Source organism: Triplophysa dalaica, chromosome 14 (assembly GCF_015846415.1).
Source record: "Triplophysa dalaica isolate WHDGS20190420 chromosome 14, ASM1584641v1, whole genome shotgun sequence".
NCBI classification, from domain to species: Eukaryota; Metazoa; Chordata; class Actinopteri; order Cypriniformes; family Nemacheilidae; genus Triplophysa; species Triplophysa dalaica.
Genome location: NC_079555.1, coordinates 8,216,374 through 8,237,749, shown reverse-complemented (window position 1 = coordinate 8,237,749; position 21,376 = coordinate 8,216,374). Strand labels below are relative to the sequence as shown.

At 37.9% G+C, this 21,376-nt stretch overlaps 1 protein-coding gene across 1 annotated transcript; it reads right to left on the bottom strand.

Annotated features, from left to right (window-relative positions):
- Positions 1-339: 339 nt before the first annotated feature.
- cftr (CF transmembrane conductance regulator) lies at positions 340-18,839 on the bottom strand. Its single transcript, XM_056765646.1, has 27 exons — positions 18,542-18,839; positions 17,920-18,030; positions 16,939-17,050; positions 16,316-16,531; positions 16,109-16,198; positions 15,292-15,455; positions 14,270-14,395; positions 13,675-13,921; positions 12,865-12,957; positions 12,526-12,702; positions 12,165-12,356; positions 9,916-10,010; positions 9,320-9,406; positions 8,441-9,152; positions 8,206-8,343; positions 7,959-7,996; positions 7,448-7,725; positions 7,030-7,109; positions 6,736-6,886; positions 4,711-4,938; positions 4,327-4,427; positions 3,733-3,966; positions 2,938-3,093; positions 2,759-2,848; positions 2,501-2,673; positions 1,684-1,789; positions 340-1,530 (listed from the first exon to the last, which is right to left on the bottom strand). The coding sequence occupies exons 1-27, from the start codon at positions 18,592-18,594 to the stop codon at positions 1,318-1,320; spliced, it is 4,461 nt and encodes a 1,486-aa protein (XP_056621624.1). The 5' UTR covers positions 18,595-18,839; the 3' UTR covers positions 340-1,317.
- Between the last annotated feature and the right edge of the window lie 2,537 nt (positions 18,840-21,376).

The window sequence follows — 21,376 nt, the reverse complement described above, 5'->3', positions numbered from 1 at the left end:
TTCACGTTTTCTTGTGTATTTAACAATAAGGATAAACAAGTATTCTTTTTAACCTCAGTATTGTTTATATATGTACAGAAGAGATTATAGTTGACCTGATGTTTAATTGTATTATAGGTGTCTTATGAGGTTCAGAGAAATCGTCCTGTTTCCTCCAAGGACAACGATTAAAAATGCACTATCCTAGACACGAGCCTAGCCTTTGGATTTCTTTCACAAAACATCTTCGCTCACAGGAGTAGTTCATCCAAAATAAGAGTCCCATGGGCCCGGATTCACAAACACGGATTTGCTTAGGCCAGGACTAAGCCTTAGTTGTATCTAGATAAAAATGCCTTAGAAGAATACATTACTAGTGGTCAAGTTATATTGAGTTAAAACAGGTCATGCATTCATTTTAGTCTGGGACTAGCCTTTAGCTTCATCTGTGAAACCGGCCCATGATGTTTTAAACCCATATGAATCATGAAACAAAATAAAGTTTTATTGTTTATGCAGGTACAATAAACAGGGACTAGGCTTTCAATCTTTGAAAGGATCCAAAAGCAATCTCGTAGAAATGCAAATGACTCGTGCACTGTATTCTATACTGTAAGTGTTATAAAACCGTATAACAGCTTTAGTGAGAAATTTCACAATAATAAAATTAGAGATTAATTCAAAGAATGACAGATGGGTTTGTAATGTTGAGGTCTTTATATAAAGAATTATTCAGATCTGTTCAGCTGAAATAGTGTATCACTTCCTATTTTTCTATCCGCTCTCCCGAACTTTCTCACTACAACACAAGAGCAGCGATGATGTCATTTAATGACCCGCTTTGATGAATAAACAACACAACACAAGCAATCTTGAAAAATATATTTGTTGGCAAGTTTTGCATTTATATATTTACATATTGAAATAATAAAATAAATTCTAGTTTATGCCCTTCCTAGTTTAATGACTTGCCTAAAGAAACAAGAAAAATATAGAAATTCCCATTTCATTGTCATGATTTATACAATCCTTGCAGATATGGTTTAACATTAACACAATAAATTAAATAGTCAAAGAGAAATGAAAACATTTGACTTGAAACGTGATCAAGAGATATGAATCCTAAAAGCTATATAATACAGTTTTTACAGCGTTCAATTATTCCTTTATTATGTCCCATTGTGTGAGGCTCTGGGGTACCTCCTTTGACATTAAAGCATTCCTCCACCTGAATTCTATCAAAGGTTATGATTCTTGTTTATATCTCCTCAAATGTGCTTCACAGACCAGACCATCCTATATAATGTACCATTTGGAGGAAAAACAAGCATGAGATGTTTAGAGGCGAGTGTCTTGGATATTGTCTTCTGCCTCTTCCTGTAGCGTTTGAGTCACTGAGCTGAGTTTGGTCTGAGTGGCGCGCATGCTAGAATTACGACGGGGGAACAGTTTGAGACACTCCGCTGGACTGATGGCCTGCTTCAGGTGACTGGTCTCATTCAGCAGCTTCTGGATGGATTCGTAAGGCTTCACCTGACCCTTTTCCATCATCTGCAGCATGGACGTTTAGAGAAGAGGTTAGGATTACAATTATTTACAGTACAAAAAGTTGTATAGTGTCAGCTCTCGTAAAGCTTTATGTGCAAATAATGGGAATTTGGGAGCGGGATTAGTTATTGATTGAAAAGAGACTGAAATCCTTACCAAGAATGACTGGCACTCAAGAAGTGCCTCCACTTTGTGTTCAGAAAGTAATATAGTGCATGTGGAAAAAGACTGTCGCAGTGTCTTCTTTAATACCTTTACCGTCCTGAAACCAGACAAAATGCAAATACTAGTTTTACACTGAAGGCATCATATGATTTTTGTTTCGTTTTTATTAATTACCAAACCAAATCTGCTTGATGCTAATGCCCGGTAATTTCATTTTACTGCCCAATGACATATGCAATTCCATATACCATAGACATTAATCAAACTCAGTAGCTGCATCCCAATTCTCATACTATCCGTCCTAAATAGTATTTGTAAATAGAATTAGTACGTCCCAAATCGTAGTATGCTGAAATGGGTATTCTTAAAGTACCCGGATTGTCTACTGTTACAGGTGAAAATTCAAAGTGTGAATCCATGGACACTTAACGGCGTATATTACCCACAACTCACTGCGAGAGGGTGGGGTTTAGTGATGCTACACTGCATTAATAAAAATAAATGAGATGCTTCGCTAAATTAATAATAATATAAAGTAAACATTACATACGAAACAATGAATGAATAAATACTAATAGAGCTGTATTTTAATGTTCGTGACAGTTAAGGATCACAGTGTCGTCTAGGCAACAACGGCATCTTTCTTTTTGCGGATGTCCCAGAGGGTGCATAAAATTTTGCTAAGCACAAAAATTGATAAACTTTTCAATAACAAAAACAGTACATACTTTAAGGGCATAGTATAAGTAGGAGAATTGGGACACAGCAAGTGTCTTATCTGTTATTTTGTTTAAAAAGTGAGACTCACATTGGGTCGAGATGAGCGCTTGGCTCGTCCAGCAGAAGGATGCGGGCTCTGCTGAGGATGGAGCGTGCCAGACAGATGAGCTGCTTGTGGCCATAACTCAGTACGTAGCCTCCATATTCCAGCTGGAAGTCCAGTTTGTCAGGGAACTGCTCAATTACTGACTTCAGACCAACCTTTACACAAACAAAACAAAGGGTTTACATTACTTCAAACTTTGAATACAAATATTATTTTGGAGCCCTGCAGCAAAAACCCCACCTCATCTGTAACCCGCCACAGCTCCTCATCGCTATGGCAAGCATAAGGGTCCAGGTTCATTCGGAATGTTCCCGTGAAGATGAAGACTTTCTGTGGTGGAGCAAAATAATGTTTCCAAATAATAAGATGTAAAACGTTATCAAGAGAGGTGATCAAAGCTTGACCTTAAATGATGTTACCTGAGGCACCACGCCAAATGCTTTCCTCCACTTTTGAAGAGGCATTTTGTTCCAGTTTACTCCATCGATGGTGATGTCACCATCAGTGTACACCAGCTTCAGCAGAGCATTGAATAGAGAACTCTTTCCTGAACCTGTCCGGCCCAAGATACCCACCTGAAGAAGCAGACGACATTACTTTCATCACTAAAGAGAGGTCCAAACGACTGAAACCACACCGAAAATTCAAGATTCAAAATCTAATTTAAAACCTAAATAAAAAAACTTTTTATGATTTAAAATTGAGGCAATAGCCTATGTTAAAAGTAGACATTTATGTAAGAATTTATTTGAAACCTTTTCTTAAAATTCTGTAAATCTTATCAATGTTTTATGGTATTATTGCAAAATTTGTCATCTACTGTACATTACAGCTTTGTTTACATTAAATGAAAAAAAATGATAATGTCTAATTTTCCTAATAGCAACATTAATACAATTCATAAATACAATTTCCATTTACTTTCTTACAATTATATTTAACTGAAGCAACACTGATATACACATTTTTGTCATGATTTTAAAATGCATTTGACAATGTAAATTGATATTTTGATATTTCAAAGGTTTTACAGCAAATGAACTTATAACTTATAATAATACCATACATCCTTTCTATTTCATACATAACTTTTTTGCTTCGCTTTCATCTCTCTACTGTTAAGCTGCTATGATATTTATCTTTTTGTTTTTTTAATTGAATAAATTCAGGGAATTAGATCACTAGATGTGAGCATTTAAACATTAGTAACATACCCTCTGTCCCCCCTCCGCAGTAAAGGAGAGATTTTTAAGAACAGCGTGCCCCGCCTCTGTGTATTTGACCATCAAATTCCGCACGTCGATCTGACCATGACTGGGCCATACTGTGTCGGTCCGGGGATCTTTGTTCTCAATAATCAGTTCGGAGACTTTCCCTTGGTCCAGTTTGGATTTGGGTGTTTCAGACGGGAGGTCAATGAACTTAAAAACCCGGTCAACAGAACGCATCTGGAGGAAGAAGGATTAGAAAGCCTATGATGTAATGAGGTCCACTGAAGTCCAACCTGCATGCGGTTTGTTTAGCCTTTAAATGATGCCTGACCCGTGTTTGTGTGTCCTTAGGGAGGCAGTATGCGCACACGGTTACACTCTGTGTGGCAAAATATACATATCAGTGCTATTGTAACTATTCTGCAGATAGTGTAGTAGAAAAGGAAAAACAAAACGTTCTGCACTTTGATAAACCCCGTCAGTGTTTCACTTTGAGAAAGACTTAGACATTTTTTTCATAGCCTCACAGAACAGGACGATTCCTTCATAGCTGAAACACAAGTGTGTGGGTGCACTACAAACAAAAGACGCACGCACCATTCCATCCACAGCGATGCTGGTGGCAACACACCACTGGAAGGTGCCTAGAATGAGCATTGCCAGGCATATGACGATACCAATCTCACCCGGTTTATCCTCTGTGGAATAATGCACACACACACCGACAAGCAAGTGTAAACATTAAGTACAACCGTACACACAATGACCTCAGTTCTACACTTCAAAGGCATTTTCCAAGCACTGCTCGCAATTACTGCTTAATAAAACCAATTGTCTGTAAAAGTCACTAAATCAGGCGTTCATTAGCTTTTTGGACTCAGTAAGTCCTCAAATAAACAATGGCATCTGCTCGCTCTACTGTGCTGCTTGTTTAGTTCTCTCTCACATATCTTGCCTAGATACAGATGGACGAGCTCTTACGGTTGGTTCCTACCGCAATCCAGGCGGTCAGCGTGAAAAAGAACACAAAGATGATGTCGGCGCGGAAGAGGAACCAACGCAGGGTCGACAGGTAGAGGAACCAGGTGGCAGTGTGGGTGTTGAGGGCCTTTTGGAACAGGTTCTCAAAGTAGGCCTGACGCTCAAAGGCCCTGATGGTCCACAAACCCTTTAGTGAGATGATGAGGTGAGAGAAAATTGGGCTCCGAGCTAAAAGACAAGAGAGAAAGAGTTCTTTACGTACATCTTGAAAAATGGTGCTTCACAATGCCATTTTAGCTGCATGAAAACCATAAAGAACTTTTAACATTCGAAGAACCTTTCTGTTTCCAAAAAGGTTCTTTGTTGTGGATTTTTTTAATAAAAAGTAAGAAAAAAATGTTCTTTGGAGTACCAAATGTTACTTTGAAGTACTTTTTGTAGCACCAAGAAAAACATTTTAGAAAAAAGTTTAGAGAAGTTAAACAGCAGTTTTGTGTGCTTGTGCCATTCTGTCATTTAGTTTCTAAATGATATCTATGAAAACTTTAAACTTTAACTTAAAACTTAACATTTTTAAGTCAAAGTTTTTTGTCAAAGTTGACAAACTATTTTTCTTTTCATTAGTTAAATAGTAGCAAAATCTATAGACAGACAAAACGGTAACCAATATTAATGATTTATGAAAAAAGATAAAAGAATGAAATATAGAGTTATAACTGCCCAACTGCGATTATATGGAAACTCAAAAGAAAACATTTCCTTTATGTTTTTGAAAGAGTTTATAAAGTCGGCACACAAACATTTTTCCTCAACCAAAAGCATGTCAGAGAAATATTAAAAAATATAAAAAAAATTATTTAATTTCTTTTGCAAAAGAAGTTTTGAAACATGCTCAAAACATTGCACTCCATGAAAGTCTACTATTAAAAAAAAAAATTTAAAGCTTTGGTAAGCCGACTTGATCTTTTTTTCTCATGGTTTTTGGTCAAACACCAACGTTGATGTGCGTGCTTTTGTTTTATTTTGCTGAATAAAAAAAGGGTGTTAAAAGAAACATGTCTTTAATTGAAAATGTTCTCATGTGCGTATTACTGTATTTTGTAATCATCTACTGTATGTCACACATAACCAATAGCAAGATTTCTAGAGGAGAAAGAAGAAATAAAAGTCTTGCTCCGTGCCCCCTGACATTCATCTGATTCTGACCTCATGAACAATATGAACTAACGTTAAAGTTCAGCTACCCATATTATCACCAAATCATCACATTTTCCACAGTTGTCCTGGCTTGCAACATTCCTATCGCTTTTCTATAGGCAAAACAAAGACTTCAGCTCCACTCAGAAAAACAATGATGTTGCGCAGTTTTCTGGGATTCCCGCCATGAATGTTGTTGCTCATCGGTTGTGGATGATGAGAGAATGATGTCAGGATAACAGCATAGGAAATCCCTCGCCGGTTTTAAGGGACCCTGCCAACTCTGTGTTACAAAGTACGGAAAGCTCTAGTTGCTTTCGCTGTGGCCCTGGACACACTGACAGTTAGAGGTTCATTGACCATTAAGGATTAGAGGACTTCCTGTCTAAATGACAGTCTATTCACCAATCGAGATGGGACTCATGGCTAAGACCATTGTCTTGTTCAGTTAAACTTCTGACAGCAGATGATTGGTTGACAGACAAGGCTCTGACAACACCACCCATGCCACTTCCTCTGAGATATCCTGTCACGTTCTGGTTGACTCATCCATCCTCTGCTTCTCCTCTGTTTTCGGACCTAGTGTTGACCTCACATCAGCCCCTGTCTAACCAGACTTTTCATCCCTGGCAGTGGGCCACATGCCAGCAGTACATAAGTGCGTCAGGAAGCCCCATGGTCAACTACACACTACTGAGTGGTGGAGCGTTGCGCTAGCAACATAAGAGTATGGGTTTGATTCCCCAAATTTGAGAAAGCTTTGTCTGTCTAAATAAAAGCCTCTACTATTTCCGCATGCAAAGAATGTCCAGACCTCTGTGCTCGTACCTTCTGTCTCAAGCTGCTTCAGCTGTTGTCCTGTACGGAGGAAGTACTTCCTCATCACAATGAAGATGATGGCAAGTGGAGTAGCCGCAAGGAATATATACGGCCTCACAATGGACACCACAAGAATACATCCCACCACCACCAAAGTCAACTGTAGAAAGAAGAGAAAAGAGCCATAAAGGTTAGATCATGTTAGAGCTGAACTGTGCAGAAATGTAGATCACCAGATGTTTTAATAAGATCCTGTTTAAATAAGCAATGTTTTGCCACAAATGTTTGTTAAAGAGGTCAAACCTGAACAAAGTCAAACATGAGGAGAGGAAGCATGTCGTCGATTGTGGCCATATCTTTGGTGAACCTGTTCATGATTCGGCCTGCGAAAATGAAAGCAATATACAACAAATAGTTAAGCAAGAGGTCAGAAATTAAAGCTGTGTTTAAATCATAGTTCATCCAAAAATGAAAATTCTTTCATCATTGGTTCACCCCCAAATTACTTCAAACCAATAGGACTCAAAAGAAGCGAAACACAAAAGAAGATATTTTGAAAAACCTTGATAACCAAACAACATCTTCCCCCATTGACTTCCATTGTATGGACACAAAACCACTGTGACATTCCTCAAAATATCTTTGATTGTGTTCCACAATTATGTGAAGGTATTTAAATGATGGCAGAATTTTCTGCAGCCACACAGAAGCAATACTGTACCTGTTTTCATGGTATTCAGCACAGACATGGGTGCCCTAAGGACGGCATGAAACATCTTCTGGTGAAGTTTCTTGGAGATTGTGATCATAGTGTGGACAAATGGAAGACCTCTAAAGAATCCCATCGCAAGTATGCTCTCTGAAGTGGCCACATATATATATAGGATGTAGTAGCTGCTTGTGGGAGTCACAATGATGGACTTGCTCTTTTCAGGTAAGGACATGTTGGACTTGGTCATATTTGGGTCAGATCGATGTTGATCTTCTTTCCAAATGTCACTGGAGCAAAATAAAGAAAAGGTATTTTGTAAATAACAATAAAGATTTGATCTCTTTATAAAATGAGTCTTCTGCAAACACAAGAGGTAATAGTGACTTTTAGGACCGTAGTGGTTTGTTTAGATTCACAAACTTCAGCAGAACTTGTCCTTGACATCTACGGCTACGCTACTGACTTGCTACTTCTTTTCTGTAGATCTTTGCAAAAAGATGAAAGGCGTTGAAACACTCACTCAGTTATTAGAAAAATTCCTGCCACAGAACCGGCAACCTGAAATAATGAAAAGAAACAGGGTTAAGATGTGCATTGGTATCAACAACCGTCCTATGCATGTTTAAAACCATTCAACAAAATTTCACAGATTTCAGAATTGTACATTTTTACGAAAATCAGCAAGGTGCTTCTTTCTGTGCCTGGTCAGCATATCAGTCAGTATGTAAATGATAAATTAAGTTTTTATTAAAAAACCTTTCGATTACCTCAACTGCAGCAATAATGAGAATGAAGATCAGAACATAAAGAAGACTTCTGTTATTGGACACATATCTGACATATGTGTTCCACTTTGTCGTTTCGAATACCTCCTCTATTTCATCGATTTCATCAATTAAGCACACCTGCAAAATAAAACAAATTAGATCAAGTAAAAGGAGATCACCAATGAAATGCAATAATATGATGCCAGTGCAGTAGCAAGGTTTTGACTTTTCACACCTCAGTGTTCTCTTCCTCTAGGACTCCGGTGATGTCATATGCACTGTTGGACAGACGGCGGGTGTAGACGTCCATCTCAGAGGCCAGTTCGCCCTGAGGGACGACGGAGAGCCGTTGACGGAAAGACGACTGAAGGTGGTCACGTCGGCCTTGACCTTGTGCATTGGTCATGAAGGCTAACACCGACTGTCTCCTCTGACCAGCCATATGGACTCCATGATTGTGATACACGTCACTTCCCATGAACGATTCATCCACTAGCTCGTTCTCAGGTACAAGGGAGAACTTGCGGTCTGGTAACGTCCTCCGAACCTCTTCCTCTGGTGACTGAATGAAGGATGCTTTCCGAGCCGCTCCGAGAGGATTGATGATCACCGATGGTTTGCGCTCATCTATGTACATAGGCTTAGAGGGGGCGATCTGACGGTAGGAGGAACGCTGAGGACGCGCACCCGCGCTCTCATCCACCGAAACGCGCCGGAGGGTCTCGGTGAGGATGGAGCAACGGCGTTCGGCGCTGATGTTGTCGTAGGCCTCCATACCCAGAAGCAAAGTGCTGAAATCAGGTCGCTCTGACTGAAGTTCTGAAAAGGTGCCGTAGAAAAAACTTTCACCGTTGTGGAGCAGTAGGATCTTATCAGCACGCTTCAAGTGGTCAATCTTATTTGTTACCAGGATGCGTGTCTTGGAGGCCATCAGCTTACACAGACATCTGGGTAAATACAAAAAATGAGTTATACATCAGTAAACATATGTAGTCACTTCAGTGTTAGTGTAGTTTCAATGTTTAAGTCAAAATATTGCATAACAGAATGTTTGCGTACGGAATAAATCAAGTAAGCTAAATAGTGAAAAGAATTGAAAATGTAATATACATACTTGTCAAAAATATCCTTTTCTGTTGCAATGTCCAGATGAGTAAAAGGTGCATCAAGCAGGTAAACATTAGCATCTCTATATACAGCCCTGTGCAGATCAAATAATGCATAAATAAATGTATTTTATTATTTAGATTCTAAAATATCTATACAATGATATATATTTCTGATATATACAATGTTTAAGACAATGTTTAAGTACATAGAGTAATAAAACAAACAAGATGTATTTTGGTCTGTCATGCCAGCTCTCACATGCAATACTTAAAATAAAGAGGTAGTCAAAAGCTGTCAAACTCTCATTTGGTTTATGGTTGTAAGCTCATGTTGAACTGTATTAAACCGTGTTTCATATTGACTTTATGGCTGCGTACATCTAAAAGATGTTTTATATGTACATGACCAACACAGAGTCAATAGTTATATGGTCATCAAAATGTCATGGGATTTGCTTCCTTCCCTAAACTTTTGTGGGAAAGAGCAGCCGTTGTGTAAAAGGCAGGCGGGGTCTCCAGCATACTGGAACTTTGGTCAGTACAGGTGCTGAAGTACACCTGAGGAGTTGAGAGATGATCAGGTGAAGGTGGGGAGACATACCTGGCCAGAGCCACACGTGCCTTCTGACCCCCACTTAAGTTTAAACCCCCTTCAGCCATAGGTGTCTTGTCCTTCTCAGGCATAGCAGCCAGATCCTAATAATGAAACAGACAAACCATCAAACAGAGCAGAACCTACAACAGCTCATGGCTAAAAAACTGTTTTGGGAAACATACATAAATGTCACCTTAACTGCTCACTTTTCTATGTTTTTGAGGAAAAGGCAATGCATTTGAATAATCCTGAGAGTACTATACTGGTATGATAATTCAAAGCATCAAATCAGTTATAATGTTAAATAGAAAACACTTTTTGCTACATAATGAGGGAACAGATTCATTTTAGGTCAACTCGTAATATAGAGAATGAGAAAAAGTTTTAAGTTTAGACACACCAAGGAAAAAATACATAAATACATAAATACATACATAGACAGTGTATTTTTAGTTAAAAGCATTTCATAAGTGTGATGCAACAAATAAAAGGGTTTATGTCCCCTATTATTTAACTAGCCAATCGAAAATAGTTTTCATTGTCATGAGCCAATAATAGTGGCCTCCATAAGTGGGAGAGAGGGTTTGCAGCATTTCATTGGATAAGAAACTGTGTAGTCCATGATGAGTGACATTTTTGGTCAATATTTTCAGTCAAGAATGACTTTAACAGGTATCTGCTAAAAGTGGATATTGTCCGAAGTTTTAGACTTGAAAATAGACTTGAACCTATACACACACAAACCAAACACCACAAAACTAAAATGTCATGCGTCTTTTACATCTTACCTCATCCTCCGCTCTCTCTGTCCATTGTAGCATTAAAAATAATAAAGTTATAATTAAAAACAAGGTATGTGGTTAGAAAAACCCTTGACAAACAAACCAGTGGAAAGCCCTGGAGAGCTCCTGATTTAAATGTGGACATGCGTCAGTTTACTGCTCAGATATACAATGAATGGCCTCTGAAATTTTACTATATCAGTGCCACAAAAGAAAATACACACACAACACGAGCCCAATAAACTCAGTCAAGTGTCCAACCATGACGGGGGTTTCACTTTACATATTAAAGACTCCACAAACCCATTTATTGTCCTGCTAGCCGTCCATTTGCATATAGAGCGTGTCTCTAGTCTATGACGCAGAAGAGTAATGCTAGGAAATCCTACCCGTCTGCATCTTGTCAAACACAGAAAAAGACTTGTTGTGTTTACAACACATTGCGGCTTCTTGCTAGTTAGCACACAAACGGCTAACTTCTCACACAACGTTGTTAAGTTCTTGCCTACCATTGTAAACACACCATCCAGCTCGCACTGTTCTTTCAGCTCTTCTGTTGTTACCGGTCTGAATGTTTCTTTACAAACAGTCATAAATTCTACTCAACATGTATTGTGAAAACAGGCTTTTTTTGTTGGGAAACAGGTTCATGTTCCCCCCTTTGAAAAAGATACGTGACTGATTTACCATTCAGAAAACACACAGTGTCAGCTGAGACATGGATCATCTAAAAGTTCTGTTGTGGCTACAATGTATTTACTTATCAAGACATTATAACAAATGTAATCCTTTGAATTTAAAAGCTTTTGCTGAGTTGTGCTCTAAATGACACAAATATGCTTATATCCCCCTTTCAAGTCTCAGAATCAAATATATCTCAGATACTGGCACTGATGTACACCATGCACACATCAGCTTTCTACTGGGATGTGAATGTGTCCTCAACAGATCTGAGGACACCTTCTCCTTTCATGTAGGCTCATTAAACAAGGGGCCTGTCACTCAACACATCGGCTGCTGAGAGTTGCACGTGATTGGCTGGTTTGGTTTCAAGAGACTGAGAGCGAGGGGAGAAAACCATATTGAGTGGGATAATATGACACAGTTCTGTATCTAACAAAGGTTCTCAGTTTAAATGCCAGGTGAACATTCCATCTAGAGAGAGAGAGAGAGAGACAGAGAGAGAGAGAGAGAGAGAGAGGCAGAGAGAGAGAGAGAGAGAGGGAGGCAGAGAGAGGCAGAGAGAGAGAGAGAGAGAGAGAGAGAGAGAGAGAGAGAGAATGTAGAAACAGCCAAAGCCAAAGAACGGGAGAGGAGACAAAGAGAAGGACTTGACAGGCTGAATGAGGTCAGAAAATATCTTCAGAGAAATTGAAATAAAAACGAGTGAGAAACAGAACAAGGTGGAAGTAAGACTTAGGTTATTGGAGAAACCATGAGCATGTAGAAGAACATTCATTTATTTGTATGTACCTCCTCGAGCTGGCATGCTTTCACCACACTCTTGTATCGGTACTCATCATAGGTCAGACCAAAGAGGATGTTGTCTCGGATGGTGCCAGGCATGATCCAGGCTGTTTGGGAGGAGTAGGAGATTCGACCGCTGTGTCGGATCTTCCCGGAGGAGGGAACCAGCTCTCCGAGGATGGTCATCAACAATGAGCTCTATAAATACAGACAATGTCAGTACAATAACAACCATACAGTTTCCTTTCCTAACCCTTTCAGTCATATTTTGGCATATATTTTCTTCATACAGCGAGGCTGAGTTTTACTTTATTGTAATTGTATTTATTGTATGTTTGAGATATTTAAACAAAAACAATCTTCCCACCTTCCCAGATCCCATAGAACCAGTAACAGCCAACATCTCCCCTTTCTTCAGATTCAAGCTGATGTCCTTCAGTACAGGGGTGACACACAGGTTAGTGAAGAAGAGGCCTGCATCTCCATTAGGATGACCATTAGCTTTGTTCTCCTGCTTGATCCTTTCCAAAAGTTCGCCGGTACCCTGAACAATAGATAAATGTTATGTACCATCATTTACACACACAGATGTTTACTGTATGTTCTGTGGATCGGATCTGAACCATACAATATTGATTAAAGATATTTTAGGATTTAATGCAGACAAACATTGTGTAGATCTGAACTTTTCAGACCATAATTTTACCTCATCCCAAGAAGCAGTGACATTTTCCAGATCCAGGTCTGTGATGCTGAGGTCATACTCCAATAACTTGTATTCTTCATTACTAAGAAATTCCTTGAGGATGTAAGTGACACAGGTTAATGTATTAGAGTTGTGGATACAGGAATGACCACAGTAAAGTTCAATTCTCTCAAAATACAGTTTTACAGTTTACAGCATTACATAATGGTATAATTGTGGCATTTATAGAAACTAAAGGGTGAAATGTGTTTCAGGACAAGGGTGAAAATATCAGATTGGGCTAGCTGTCACATTTTTATTGGTGTCATATGTGTTTTAAATGGATGTTTCAATGCATTTTCCATTGTGACACTTACCCCACTTATCCCACCATATTAACTAAGGCATTGATTATTTGGGCAATGATAAAAAGGGTGTAAATCAGGCCTTAAAAGCCATATAGAAATAGATTTTTTTTTAAACTAAAACCTTAAAAATTTGATAAGTAGCCCCATTCTCCAATACATCTTCTGACATAGTTTTGCTTAAAGGGGTAGTTGACCCCTAAATTTTTATTATTTTATCATTTACTCACTCTTGTGTCATTTCCAACCTGAATGACTTTCTTCTGCAGAACACAAAATAAGATATTTTGAAGAATGTTGGTGAACAACCTGGCCCCATTTGACTTTCATTGTATGGACACCAAACCACTGAGACATCTCAAAATATCTTCTTTTGTGTTTCACAGAAGAAAGAGTCATATATGTTTTGAACAACATGAGGGTGATAAAATATACCTGATGGTACAGTACATAAAAATGCACTCACTTCAATTTTCCAAATGAGACGCATGGTGTCGTACCACATCTGAATTGAACCGGGCAGCTGTCGCGTGACAGTCATACGCAGTACCATGCAATAAGAGAGAGTGGTGAATATGCGTCGCAGATTGATGCCGCGACTGAGGGCGTGAGGCACCACCGCCGCCACAATCACAAAGATGGCAGAGAAAAAATACGCAGAGCTGTAGAAGTAACGCAGTGAGCCAATTTTCCTGGTCAGCTTTACCTCATCCCTAAAAACAGTTTACGGAAAAAAGAATCACAAAATGAGGGGAAATGCCAGAATATTTGGAGTCTGTGTCATGAGATATCGAATAGCCAAAAAAACAACGGGACATTGATTCTCCTAAACCGAGCTGATAACAACACACAAAGGCACATCGTGTGCTGCGGTAAATGTAATACTACAGTGAAACATAGGAAGACTGACAAAAAAAGAGCCTCTAATCCAACACTCTCCTACATAGAGTCTCTAACTAAAGATGCTCATTTCTATTAAAGCTATACAAATCAAACATAATTATGAGTTTGACTTGTTTTATAACAAATGAAGTACATCTCCATATAACATTGAGTCTTACTGTCTGATGTTCTTGATAAGTGTCTCCATTATCTCCTCCCAGCCGTAGGCCTTCACCGAATGCAGGTTCTCCATGATCTCTGAGGTCAGAGCTAAACGCTTGTTGGTCAACAGAACCTTTTGTGCTCTGATGGAGAACAAAAACGAGGCAGAATATTTGTAATGATCTGTCTGTGCTTACAGTACTCCATGTTTGTACATAAAAACACTACAAAAAACTGTGGGTGTAAGTACAGTACATCTGACTAAGCATGTTGTTATGGATTAAAAATGCACTAAATGCAGACAGCATACATATTGAACTCGCCTTCATTGTCCTTATATGAAAACCATTGGTTCTATGAGAGATCCTCACCAAAACAGCTTCTACGAGATAATTTGACCGACATTGTTTACATTTCTGAGAAGCACAAGGCTAACCAGCCTACTGATTACAGGAGCAGAACTGAACTACCTGTTCAAACTCTTCAAAGCCTTTTACCAGCATGAATCCCAGCTGGAATGTCTGTTTGTGTGGGAGCATTAAAAGAATTTGGAGAGATGCCTCTCAATCAATTCTGTGCCATTTTGGTGCCAAAGAAAGCATTTTTTGACAATATTAAAGGTGTGGTGTGTAATTTTTTTGGAGGATGTATTGACAGAAATGTAATATAAGATACATACTGTAACTATGTCTTCAGAGGTGTATAAAGACCTTAAATAATGAAGCGTTGCGTTTTTACTACATTAGAATGAACTATTTCTCTTTACATACACCCTGGGTCCCCTTGGAATACGCCATGCTGTTTCTACAGCAGCCCCTAACAGACAGAGCGCATTTCGTAAATACGTTATCTCCTTCGGCAAAGAACTGAAAATGTGACGACATCTTAGCCCTTTGTCAGCCACCATAGTGCTTCGAAAGGGAAGGGTGGTTTAGCCATTGGTTGCAATTCCCAGCCTCACCACTAGATGCTGCTAAATTTCCTTTACCTTTAACCTTTAGGTGTAAGGGCATGGCTGGATGTTAGTTTTGAGACTTACTTGTAAGGACCCATTTTATGTGATAGAAATGCTTGCAGGACCCCCAGTAAAGAAATTGCGGCCAGTGCACAGAAGCTGTTGACATCAATGAGCTCCCAGATCAGACCGGTGCACAGGATGCACTGCAGCGGTGATATCCAAACAAAATGGGCCATACCTAAGCTCTGTTTCATGAAAGAAAATTTATCCATAAACAAAATGACAAAATATATATATATACACAAATTTTAGAGTTTGACTGTACATAATTTTCGCTCCATGTATACCACATACATGTAGAATAACCCGTTGTGAAAACTAAATTAAGACTCGTTTTATTCAGTGTTGTTGTTATGTTTCAACCAAATACCAAATACTGCAAAAGCAAACAAACAGAGCCACACGCGTATATAACATTTCACAGAGAGGTTTGAAGCCATTAGGAAAAATTATAATACAAATAGTACATTCTATTCCTCAGAATTGCAATAGCTACAAATTTCAAAGAAGCTCAAACCTTCTGAGGGAAGAGGGCTGGAGAACTACATTAAATGCAGGTGTTAATTGCTTCAGAACACTTACAGAGTGTATCAATATTCAACACCCTGGCTCTACCTCCCGAGAGATTCTTGAGTTCACCCATCGTCCCTTCTGAAGAACCAACCTGCTTATGTCTTTGGCCTTTGAGTTATACAAAGACTAATATCAATATTTTCAAAAGTGACTTGTGTCTTCTATGGTTCACAATTTTAAAGTGTCTCAAATTAACCATATTTTACAATAAAAAAATTAACAATTTTGCACAATTTACTATTTTGTCATTCTACAGTATACCTGCCTGATCAAACTTTCCCAGATTGGCTGACATCAGACTGACCAGCTGACCTGTGCTGATTTTGTCCAAGACTCTGCTAGATAGTTTCAAGGTCTAGGAGGTAAAGAGAAATGTATACGGTTGAGTTAATACTTATAAATATTTAGTGCTGCTGATGGAATTTCAAATTTCAAACATTGGACCTACATATAGTGATATCTGAATAAAAACCTTTTTATAGATGATGCTAAAGAGAGCTATCCTGATTTGCATGCCCAGGCGGTGTAGCCCAAACATGGCTGGCTGGAGAAGTAGAAAACGGGCTGTGAACAGCAAACCAAGGCCCAGGGCAAGAAAGTACCCCATGGATCGTTCTGGTTCATAGGCTGGGTCAAATGATGCAATGATCCGGCCTAAAAGCTGAGGCTGCACTGTTTTTGTGACCTCCTGAAAAATAAACAGAAATTATTAGACTAAGACAAAAGATCTTCAAATGTGTATTGCAAATACAGGTATTGCCTGTGAATCATTACGCAAGTTAAAGTTTATGACATCTTGGATATGCCTAGATTCTGAATATTTTGATATTACACGTATAACTACAAACATTTTACTTATTTACACTGGAGTAAATACTTTACTTATATCTGCACTAAACATGGATGTTTGGTTTTGCATGTACACACAAAAACAACAAAATGATTAAGAAAAAAAAAACTCAATCACACATCACTCCATTACCCATATGGAAATAATTGGCAAGCTGATGCATTAAGAAAAGTTTAACACTCAGATCCAAGAACATGAAAGAACACAAAAGAGACATGTAGACACACACTCTTTGGGACACTTACGCCTATATACAGAAGGATGCCAAATAACAGAAAAGGTCTTAGGAAGCATCGTGCCAGTGCTCGAAGTAAACTGGGATTTTTCCTGCCAGAGGCAACTTCTCTGTCCCATTCTCTGTTTAGGAAGAAAGAAGAACTGAATAGAACCGATAAACAGCCCTTTGCATCCACCCACCCACATAAAACCAGTATTGTCCGCATTGTTTGGTGCACTCCTGTATAACCAGGGTGATTTAACCAACTTATTAAACATCTCAACATGACCTGCTCCGACCTGTTAATTGAATAAAAGTTCAAATTCCCATCACCACTGCATGTTGAATAAAATAAATGCCCATCATATATCACTCACCAGGAGCCTGGCACTTCAAAAGGTCATTTTAGATGCCCATTAGGAGGCACTGGCATGAATGTATTGTGATTTATGTGAGGCATGGCCTGGGAAGATCTTTACTGGAACAGGCGAGTGACATTTAAGGGGGTTGCCCACATTTAATTCTTAATTCTTTTCCACTTTCTTTTGTCAAAAACACGACACAGACACTGGCTAAAAGGTGTGATATTTGGCTCTCTTGAGTAACAGTGCTTTTGAGGACTCTGAACATAACAAAAGAGACCGAAGCTGTGAGTTCTGTTTGGGACACTTCATTATGTAAATGTATTCACTTACAAACAAGTTGAGTCAACAAGTTTTATTAGGATACTGTTCTGGACAGATTCAGGAGACCACTTTAAAAAAAATCAGTAATTCACAAATACAGAAAGTACAACATTACATACTTTTTCAATGGGCAAAAGTACCAATGTTTGCTGGTGAAAATACTTGAATCAAATGTGTATATAAAATCAAATTAAATGCGGTTTGAAAGTATACAGAAGTAACCAACAACACATTTTTTTATAATAGGGCTATATATATCCAAAGAAAGCAAATTAATAAATCAGACATCTCAGAAATTAATAAATCAGGATACAAATACTAACTTTTCCAAACGCTCTGCTAGGACATCTGCAGTATCTTCACTGGGAGCTTGATAAACATCAGATGGCCTCAGTTTCTCTCTAAACCCCTTTCTCATAATAGGGTTTGTCCACCTGCGAAGTGTTGAAACACAGTTGTTTTGCTGTGGCCAGTTTATTGATTGTACTGAATCTAAGTAAATGTATAGTGAGAAATAGATTAAAGTGTAGTTATTTTGGTCATATGTATAGTGACAGCATGTGAATGCTGGCGTCATACTCACAACTCAATGTAAAATTAAACTTGCATGTGTAAAGCAAGACCATTACGCAGATGTTTTATCCAAGTTGTAAAGAGACCAAACTGGTTATTAAACTCATTTTGCTGTTCCATTTATTATACAATGTTGTCAAAATGTTCTAGAACTTGGCTAATTTATTGTCTATAATCGTATGAAAGGGTTTGAATGAAACATTTATTTTCCACTCAGTCTTCAGACGAAAGACATCTGAGTAAATAGTTGAATAAAATGTATCTAAAATATAACATATACGTGTTGCAAGGCAAATCTTTGCCCGCTGTGTTAGTCCAAACGTGAATACACACGCACACAATCTAAAACGTAATATTCCTGTTGCGTCTTACCAAAAGAAGTATCTCGATAGGCAGTTCGCATCCTCCACAGGTGATCTCCGCATCCTCAAAATACCCCGAGGGTCACAACCCTTACATCGGGTGTCAGGATAACTTATGTCCGTTGAATGATCTCTCGCAGTAGCTGTCGTTCACGTAGTGCGCAAAGAGCGCGATGATGTTAAGATTCGCTGGCAATATTAATACGACAAAGTAAAACCTGTCATAAAAGCGTCATTGAGAACTGCAAAGAGCTGTCTATTGTTGCTTATAAAGAGCCCATTATGACAGCTGCGCCGTGTTGCAGTGAGAGAAGTGCGCTCTCACAGCGCACACCGCCAAAGCTCCTTTGGGCATGTCATCTTCGTAGTGTCAGTCTTTTACAGGGATGCTCACGTGTTGCTTTACAACAGCAAGCGGTGTCATCGGAAGATAATTCTGATGTTGCTTGAGAAAAACATCAATTTTAACACATCACCGGCATGTAAAGTACAAACTATCACGAACTGTATATTGTTTAATTACTCCCCAGACTTCCTGGTTTTATGATATTTGCCAGGGAAGTGGAAGTGAATACATTTTAGGGCAAAATTATTTCATTAGACAATTAAAGAAGCATTACAAAGACTTATATAGGGTCTGTACTGTAGTAAGAAATTAAACGAGAATGATACACTGTAAGGCAAAGGCTACATATGTACTGTGAATACATTATTAGCTAAATCTTAGGTTCGTATCCATTATAGTAAAACTTTATTTATTGTAAAAAAGTCTGAGACCACAATGAAAATCATGGATTTAAGATCCCATTTAAACATAATAATTACTTTGAAAAGTTAAATGAATAATGGTTAGGTCAGTAGGTCAGTAATCGAATGTAAGCAAGTTTGTCACATACTGTGTAGACCACAAACAGCTTCAAGGTGAGTGCTCTATGCTTTAGTTGCGAAATGCTTCTTACATTTAGAAATGATTCAATTCATTAAATACGAAAAAGCAAAATGATACTCACCTTTTTGATGATCTTTACGTGTAAAATGAGTCCAGTATTATAAATCGTTGGGGAAATGTCAAATTCACTCTACAGAATGTCATTCATTACTCACATTGTTACATATAGGCTATGCTACAGTAAGTGTCAATAAATCGAATAAATTGCATAGCCCATGTCTATTTCTACGACGGGGTTTTAGTAAAAATAAAAAAAGATTTCGAGGATAAAATCGAAATGTTACGAGAATAAAGTCGAAATGTTTCGAGATTAAAGTCGAAATGTTTCGAGAATAAAGTCGAAATGTAACGAGAATAAAGTCGAAATGTTTCGAGATTAAAGTCGAAATGTTTCGAGAATAAAGTCGAAATGTAACGAGAATAAAGTCGAAATGTTTCGAGATTAAAGTCGAAATGTTTCGAGATTAAAGTCGAAATGTTTCGAGAATAAAGTCGAAATGTTTCGAGATTAAAGTCGAAATGTTTCGAGAATAAAGTCGAAATGTAACGAGAATAAACTCGTCGTAATACGTATTTTGTTTACGTGAAAGTTATAGTTTAAGAGTTTAAGTTAACTATAACTCCGTGATGATGCGCCAAAAGACAAATAATTTCCTTATTGCTAAATCCTAATCTAAAGTAGGATTTAAACAAATCCTCCACATCCATTGTTTCCAGCAATTCTGTAATTTTTTTCTCAAAATATTAAGAGTTTATTCTCGTATTACTACGACTTTATTCTCATAACGTGACTTTATTCTCATAACATTGTGACTTTATTCTCATAACATTGTGACTTTATTCTCGAAACATTTCGACTTTATTCTCGAATCATTTCGACTTTATTCTCGAAACATTTCGACTTTATTCTCGTAACATTTCGACTTTATTCTCGTAACATTTCGACTTTATTCTGGAAAAATTTCGACTTTATTCTCGTAACATTTCGACTTTATTCTGGAAAAATTTCGACTTTATTCTCGTAACATTTCGACTTTATTCTCGTAACATTTCGACTTTATTCTCGTAACATTTCGACTTTATTCTGGAAAAATTTCGACTTTATTCTCGTAACATTTCGACTTTATTCTGGAAAAATTTCGACTTTATTCTCGTAACATTTCGACTTTATTCTCGTAACATTTCGACTTTATTCTGGAAAAATTTCGACTTTATTCTCGTATCATTTCGACTTTATTCTCGTAACATTTCGACTTTATTCTGGAGAAATTTCGACTTTATTCTCGAAACATTTCGACTTTATTCTCGTAACATTTCGACTTTATTCTCGTAACATTTCGACTTTATTCTGGAGAAATTTCGACTTTATTCTCGAAACATTTCGACATTATTCTCGTAACATTTCGACTTTATTCTCGTAACATTTCGACTTTATTCTCGTAACATTTCGACTTTATTCTCGTAACATTTCGACTTTATTCTCGTAACATTTCGACTTTATTCTCGTAACATTTCGACTTTATTCTCGTAACATTTCGACTTTATTCTGGAAAAATTTCGACTTTATTCTCGTAACATTTCGACTTTATTCTCGAAACATTTCGACTTTATTCCATAACATTTCGACTTTATTCTCATAACATTTCGACTTTATTCTCGAAACATTTCAACTTTATTCTCATAACATTTCGACTTTATTCTCGAAATCTTGGATCTTATTTTATTTTTAACGTAGGACTAAAACGCCGTCGTATATATCTGAAAAGAAAAAAATATTATTTGATTTTTTCATTCTCCCGAGATGCTGGGCTACACCCCCCGTGGCCCTGCAAGTGGATTTGGAGGATGCATGAATGATTGGTTCATCGATTAAATTTTATGTGTTCAATATTTATT

Coding starts and splice junctions, on each gene's coding strand:
- cftr (XM_056765646.1), bottom strand. CDS start 18,594: ATGCGGAGATCACCTGTGGAGGATGCGAACTGCCTATCGAGATACTTC. Junction 15,456..16,108: donor ATCTGGGAAAGTTTGATCAG/GCAGGTATACTG, acceptor TTCATGAAACAG/AGCTTAGGTATGGCCCATTT. Junction 1,531..1,683: donor TTGAGTGCCAGTCATTCTTG/GTAAGGATTTCA, acceptor TCCATGCTGCAG/ATGATGGAAAAGGGTCAGGT.